Source organism: Oppia nitens, unplaced genomic scaffold (assembly GCF_028296485.1).
Source record: "Oppia nitens isolate AA-2021 unplaced genomic scaffold, nextdenovo-longstitch-racon4-pilon3 scaffold21_pilon_pilon_pilon, whole genome shotgun sequence".
Classification (NCBI taxonomy): domain Eukaryota; kingdom Metazoa; phylum Arthropoda; class Arachnida; order Sarcoptiformes; family Oppiidae; genus Oppia; species Oppia nitens.
In genome coordinates this window covers 1314371-1322500 of record NW_026533201.1, presented here as the reverse complement: position 1 = coordinate 1322500, position 8130 = coordinate 1314371, and the positions used below count along the sequence as shown (strand labels likewise).

General features: G+C 32.6%; 1 protein-coding gene across 2 annotated transcripts; it reads right to left on the bottom strand.

Moving 5' to 3' along the window:
* Positions 1-1417: 1417 nt before the first annotated feature.
* LOC128953258 (dynamin-1-like protein) lies at positions 1418-6663 on the bottom strand. 2 transcript variants are annotated; one of them, XM_054298735.1, is made up of 10 exons: positions 5849-6663; positions 4260-4631; positions 3929-4182; positions 3725-3838; positions 3468-3488; positions 3039-3251; positions 2802-2954; positions 2116-2706; positions 1758-2030; positions 1418-1622 (listed from the first exon to the last, which is right to left on the bottom strand). In XM_054298735.1, exons 1-10 carry the CDS (start codon positions 6093-6095, stop codon positions 1566-1568), a joined length of 2295 nt encoding a protein of 764 aa, XP_054154710.1. In that variant the 5' UTR covers positions 6096-6663; the 3' UTR covers positions 1418-1565. The 2 variants fall into 2 exon arrangements, with proteins under 2 accessions (XP_054154710.1, XP_054154711.1); XM_054298736.1 differs by lacking the exon at positions 3468-3488.
* Between the last annotated feature and the right edge of the window lie 1467 nt (positions 6664-8130).

Here is an 8130-nt window from a genome sequence, read left to right as displayed (position 1 = left end):
TACTTAATAATATAAACTTATTAATAATTAATTCAAAGTAATAATAAATTCTCATACATTATTATAAATTTTTTTTTTGGTAATCTAAAAAACAAACTGATAATAATAACAACAAATTTAATTATATTATAATATATATATATATATATATATATTAAAAAAATTAAAGTATTAAAAAAATTAGTATAGATAAGATAATATAGAAACAACAACAACAACAAAATAAATAGTAAAAAAATAATATATATATATAATTTAAATAGAATTTTAAAAAATTAGTTAAAAAATTAAAAATTCTACATGGTTAAATGATTTTTTGTTGTTGTTCGATTTATGTTTTTCCGATTATTTCTTTGATGGATTCTTTGTGTGTGTGTGTGTGTGTGTATAATAACTATTAGGTTAATAACAAAAAACTTACTTTTATTTTTTATATAAACAAATTTATTGAATAGTTTTTTTTTTTGCTTTTTTTGCTTTTTAACTCTGTTTTAAACTTACATAAAACACTTTAAATTAACTTTAAAATAGTTTTTTTTGTCAGTTTTTATATAGATAGAGAAAGTCAAAGCTGGAAATAGAAATAAATAATATTTACAGGATATGACTAATATTCCTAAAAAAAATATATAAATTAATTAAAATTTTTTTTTATTTCAATAAATATTAACGAGTAATTCAATATTTTGTTTTTCAAAGTTATTTCTATATAATAGTGTCTATAATATATAAAATTTAACCTAAAAATGTATATTTTAGTAGTTTTTAATAAAATATAATATATATATATATATAAGCAAATATTTTGATTTACTAGTAAATATTGAAATAAAAATAATTAATAATTAATTTATATATTTTTTTTAGGTATATTAATCATATCCTGTAAATATTATTTATTTCAATYTYCAGCTTGATTGRTAATTATTATTTTATAATTTTAATTCAATAATTTACTAAATAATTTACTAATTGATAATATTTATTATTAAATTACAAAAAAAWTATATACTAATTATACTAATATCTAAATAATCAATTGTGTAATATATATATAAATTAATAATTATTATATACAAAAAAAAAGTGCAGTAATAATGTTGTTGATGATAGTTATTATAGTTGACTATATTGTTTGCTTAATCATTGATAATCAAAAATGTATGGATAGCGGGGGGGGGGTGAGGGGGTATAAACAGTTAGCTACTACTGATGTATGTATGTATTTGTAATCATACACAACCACCCACTAACCCCTCCATCCCAACCTGTTCCTCAACACACAGACACATGTATATCAATAACAATAATAATAATAATCATTGAAAAAATTTATTTATTTTTTATTTATAATAAAACAATTGTTTCATATATTTTTTAATGATAATAATAATAATAATAAAACCGCTAATTCATTATAATAGGTATAATAATAATAGTAATAATTAGAAAAAAAATTATAATATAATAATAATAACTAATGGGGGGATCGATCGTCATGTAATAGGCTTCGACATGCATTCAATACACACACCTCCCGGTGCACAACTACCCGATGATGTGTACTACCAGATGTGTGTTTCACGTATTTCGCCGATTATTTGGTTAGCCTTTTGCAGTGCCTATTAGTTATACATAGAGAGGACAGACAGTTAAAAAAAACCAATTAGTTATACAGTATATACAGTATATGTGTAGCGCACAGGTAGTCAATCAAATACTACTACCAGTACTACCGGTACTAAACCGATACAAACCTTTAGCATTTCGCTGGCCTCCCGGCGCCTGATAGCTATATGTTCCGATTCGGACAATAGATTGGCAAACTGTTCGTGTTTGTAGAGATGGGATACCAGTTCCGACTGGAGATTATCTTTAATATAGTTGACCAGAAAATGCATAATAGCTTTCGGTACAGAGTCCTGAATATTTTTGCGGACAATCAGAAAATAGGATTTAATCAGTCGTTCGATGACCTCGCAGTCCCGTTGTTCGCGTGCCGACAGTTTACGAGTGGTTGTATTGGTCGGCTGTTTTCGGGAAAACAAACAAACAATTAGTATATATATTGCCGATAATGATGGCCAACAACAACAACAACAACAAAATACTTACAACTTCGGGCAACAAGTTGACCGGTTTCATCGGTGACTGTACCCGTATGGGATGAATCTCGCGAAATTGGTCGCTAAGTTCATCGATACCGCTATCCTGGTCACCATTGGTGACGGCGGCGGCGGCGGACGCGGAAGCAGTACTATTGGCTACTGTGGTCTTGTTATGGTTTGACTGGTCTTTAGACATAAACCCGAAAAAACCGCTACTACTAGTAGTCTGTTGTCTATTATCACCCGAACCGCTGCTGGCATTAGTGGCCACTGTTTGCTGTTGGTATTGTTGCTGCTGTTGATGTAAACGTTGTTGTTGTCTTTGGTCAACAATACCACCGCTGCCGGCCGAGTCGGGCGACGGTGACGTATCCCGGAGTCGGGCAACCGCTGGCCGACGTTGTTCCTCAGAGTTTTTGATTAGTTGGCCAACTAGTTGGGCGTCATGAAAATCGGGATGTTTGGTGTTAATGTAGGCCAGTTCGATGTGTACCATATTTTCGACCATCGAATTGGTTGGCGGCAGCCGTCGGCGCAACAATTGGGTGACGACATCCATAATACGTTCGTGTAGTTTCGGAAAACGCAGCATTTCTTGCTGTAAATCCCCCGGAAAAATAGTGGTCAACCGATTAATATACTATACTATTAGTGGAGGAACGGGTGGTTTAGTTAGGTCAACCCCATACGCACCTGTACTTCAATGCCGCAGTGCTGTATGATTCGTTGCATCTCTTCGTGTACCAGTTCGACACATCTGAGTGACGGTTCCTCCAGTCGCCGGATCTGACGTTTGACTAACAGCTCGAACGATACTTCGGGTACAAACAGTGCCGGTCGGGGACCCTATGATTTAAAAAAAAACAGAGTATTAATACTAACAACACATCCCTGTCCTCCATCATCACTACTACTACTACTACTACTAACAGTGGCATTCCTGATGGCCGTCARTATATCGAGTGTTGTCAGTCCGCCTAATGGATGTATGGAGTCTAGGGTTCGGCCAAATGTTTCGTGAAATATATAGCATATACGGGCGCCGCCGCACAGCTCAGTGGTCTCAATATTACGTGCCGTTCCCTCAATCGTCTGACAATAGGATGAGGCAAACTTTGTTATGATTTGCAACAATGTTTGTCCCTATAGTTCCCGAAAATATTTTTTTWAAAAAAAACAAAATAAAAATTAATAGATTATTCAAAAAAAAATTTTTTTTAAGTTTAATATCAATGTATTAAAAAAAATTGTGTTTAAAAGTATTAAAAAAAACWAGAAATCAAATAAATGTCATATTTTTTTGTGGTTATAAGGAAAGCCTGTRTRTATATATATATATATAGAGTGAGAACTCCTTACCGCCGCCCCCTTTGGGTCGTCCTATTTGTTATGCAATTATTATTATGAGAGCCGACGGGTGGGCGGACAATGAAAATATATGAGTTTTGAAATTAATTAATTAATTATAACAATAATTATATAGCATTTAGTGATTGATATGTCTATTAAAAACATTAATTAATTAGTTAATCAATTGATAAGCAAATTGATAGCATAGCWCACACACACAMACACACATAACTGTCCCGTTAGTTAGGATACATGAGCCCACACACCTGATCATCGACTGCCACGCCGTACGAGTTGAGTAGTGACTGAAACTGCGATATCATGACATTGACCCGTGTCTTGAGCTCCGGTAGACAGTCTCGGATGTGATGCATCAGTAGCTGATTGATTGATTGAGAGAAAAAACAAACAAACAATTAGATAACTATCCACTAAAAAAAAGCTAACAGTGCTCATCAAAAAATAAATACCCGATTCAATGTTTTGGCCAAATATGGCGAACCGTTACGGGTGGCCAACGATGGATACTTGCGCTGCAAATAGAGAAGTTCGTCTTTGAGGGCGTCGTCAATGGATTTCTTGTTAATGATATCCTGTTGCGATCGATTGACAACACCGATAATACCCAGTTTGACGGGTATTATACGGCCACAGAGTACGTCTACGGCATCGGTGCCGGCGTCCATCAGATCCAATTTGGTTATGACGGCCAATGTTCGGCGACCTATCGGTCCATCAAAAAAAACAACAACAACAATAATAGTTAGATTAGTGACCACTTTTTTAGTGAACTAGTTTTACCGTCGGGATCGACATCTTTGGCCAGTTTAAGCGATTCGGATGTAGAAAAATCAGTGTTGGCCGGCGTAACGGCCARTATAATCGARTTSGGGTTCGATATATATTTGACAATCAGATTACGTATTTGGACTTCAATATCTTCGGGCTGGTCGCCAACCGGTACTCGGGTAATACCGGGCAAGTCGACCAGGGTCAGGTTGACCACTTTATCCGAATAGATTTTCAAATTTATCGGTTCCGGACAAATGCCTTTGTTGTTGCCGCCCATTCGTTCGGTTTCCGATTCGATTTCCCGGCGGACGACATCAAAGTCGGTATAGATTTTGTTTTTTGTGTGCAAAAATTTTGCCCATTCGTCCATATCTAGTGTACCTAAAAAACAAAYAAACAAATAAATTGTTAAGTGTTTGATAGACATAGAGATAGATAGATAGATAGAGAGAGCCAGAGACAGATATATAGATAGATAGAGATAGACAGAGATAGAGAGATAGATAGAGAGAGACAGAGATAGAGAGACAGAGAGAGAGAGAGAGAGAGAGACAGACAGACAGAGACATAGATAGATAGATAGATAGAGAGAGACAGAGAGATAGATAGAGAGAGASASAGAGAGAGAGAGAKAGAGAGAGAGAGAGAGAGAGAGAGAGAGAGAGAGAGAGAGAGAGAGACAGAGACATAGACATAGACATAGATAGATAGATAGATAGAGAGAGACAGAGAGATAGATAGAGAGAGACAGAGAGATAGATAGAGAGAGACAGAGAGAGASAGAGACAGAGAGAGAGACAGACAGACAGAGACATAGATAGATAGAAAGAGAGAGACAGATTAATAGATAGAGAGAGACAGACAGAGAGAGAGAGCCATAGATAGAGATAGAGAGAGACAGAGAGAGAGAGAGACAGAGAGAGATAGAGAGATAGAGAGAGACAGACAGACAGAGACATAGATAGATAGAAAGAGAGAGACAGATTAATAGATAGAGAGAGACAGACAGAGAGAGAGAGCCATAGATAGAGATAGAGAGAGACAGAGAGAGAGAGAGAKAGAGAGAGACAGACAGATAGAGAGAGAGACAGACARACAGAGACATAGATAGATAGAAAGAGAGAGAGAGATTAATAGATAGAGAGAGACAGACAGAGAGAGAGAGCCATAGATAGAGATAGAGAGAGACAGAGAGAGAGAGAGAGAGAGAGAGATAGAGAGATAGAGAGAGASAGAGAGAGAGAGAGAGAGACAGAGATAGAKAGAGAGAGAGAGAGAGAGAGAGAGAGAGAGAGAGAGAGAGAGACAGAGAGAGACAGAGAGAGACAGAGAGAGACAGAGAGAGACAGAGAGATAGAGAGACAGAGAGAGAGAGAGAGAGAGAGAGAGAGAGAGAGAGAGACAGAGAGAGAGATAGAGAGAGAGAGATTAATAGATAGAGAGAGACAGAGAGAGAGAGAGAGCCATAGATAGAGATAGAGAGAGACAGAGAGAGAGASAGAGAGATAGATAGAGAGAGAGAGAGAGAAAAAAAAGACAGACAGACAGATCCGATCGCCGATTATTATTAAGTAATATATCAATAATAATAATAATACCTTCGTTAGCGTCCCGTACTATACGATCATCTTTGGCCACATAYTGTAACTGTAAGACCAATGGCCTGCGGGTAACAATACCGGCACCGCGTGGCAGAAAATCTTTGCCAACAATCGATTCCAATACGGATGACTTGCCCGACGATTGAGTACCGACAACAACAATCTGCGGCAATTGTATGGCATCGGCACCAATGGTATTGAATACGTCCTGTAGTTTGTTGACAATCGGTATCAGCGCTTCCATAGTTATCGGCGGTAATAGCGGTAATGGCGGTAACCGATTGGTGGGGATGAACACAGTTTTTTCGGTACTATATGTATGTCTTTTCGGGGCTACTATTGTCCGACCGACCGACCGATATATCGGTGACTAACCGGAGACTGATTTTATGGCGCCGAGTGTTTGGTTATACCGTCGCTCTGACCACTTGTCTGTCTGTCTGTGTCTCTGTGAAACAGTCGGCTATTTATAGGTCCGGCCAATTAATGTGTCGTCCACTGGCGGGTGTGTGTCGGGTGTCCAGTGACTAATCCGAGTGACTGATTGGTGGTAACCGTCGCGACTGACCACTTGTCTGTTTGTCTGTCTGTCTGTGTCTCTGTGAAACAGTCGGCTATTTATAGGTCCGGCCAATTAATGTGTTGTCCAACTCGCGGGTGTGTCTGTGTGTCGGGTGTCCACTATTGGTCGCTACTATATCGGGCGGTCATCATAATTGTCGGTTCAATAATCAATTGATTGTTTTGTTTAGTTGTTTATTGTATTACTATTTATTAAGCAGTTGTTTGTTGTTATCAATAATAATACTAATAATAATAACAACACTAATAGTAATGCAATGTTTGCTATAGTATTACACTATGTATTATACAGTTTACTTAAAACATATTAGACTAGAGATGCAAATCAAAAAATAAATAATTTATGGGTAAAGTTATAGACATAACTAGAAAAAATAAATAAAATAAAATAATATGGGTTTGAAATTTAAAAACAGATGATAAATGTTAAAAATTATTATTTTTTGTTTAAAAAAAATGTTTTTTTTACATAATTATTTATATATATATTTTTATAAAAAAATTATAAATTAATTACTAATAAATTAATATTTTCAGTAATATATATAATGATTGGTTTTGGATATCTCATTGTTTTTAATTCCCGTTGTTAAGCGTAGATAGCAATAATTAAAAATGTTAAAATTTATTTTAACATTTTTAAATAATTGTTTTTATATATATTTTTATTTTAAAAAAATATTAATAAATTATTACTACTAATAATAATTAATGCTTTATTAATATATATATAATGATTGGTTTGGATATCACATATAGTTTTAATTCCCGTATTGTTGTTAACACACCTCTACTTTATACGTATAAAACGGTTGCAAACAGTGAATAATACATTGAATATTGAAAAACAATTKTRAAGTTCATTGATTGGCTATTGTAATACTGATGGTTGTACTGGTTGTACATAAATTACGTTTAGGTTTTTTTAAAAAATTTAACATGTACATTGTAAATTTATAACAGAATTTTATTTATTATTTTATTTTTTTTAATTATATTTAAATTACTTTTTTTTTAATTTAAAAAATATAAACTAATTTGATGTGGGTAGTTTTATGTTTGTGTTATGTATGTATAGAAATAAACTGATTGTATTTTTTATTATATATATATTTATTTATTAGTATTTTTTTTAATTTTTAAAACTAATTTACAAAAAATATATATAATAATATTTTAATGCTATTTATAGAGATTTGATTTGATTTTATTGAATAATAATTTTTTTTACAAATAAATTGATAATTTTTTTGTTGTTGAATAAATAATTTAAAAAAAATAATTGCTTTTATATTAAATTTTATTCACAATAAATTTGTTTCTTATATTAAAAATTATTTATTTATTTATTTTTTATATAATAATAATAATACAATATATATTATTTTGTTTTTTAATTAAAATAAAATACATGTATATATATATAACTATTGTATAATAGTGTATATAGTTTACATTAGGACATTGATAATTTATTAAAAAATTATTTATTTATTTTACTTTTTTAATTATTTATCTTTTAATTACTTAAACTATTTTTTGTTTTAATCATTTTGAYTGATATAATACTAATGATAATTATTATTATTATAATTGTTATGACGATAATAATAATGAAATAACTTTTTTTTTAAAAAATCTAATTAATTATATTATAATTTTTAATATTTAATTATTTATATAATTAATAATTTATA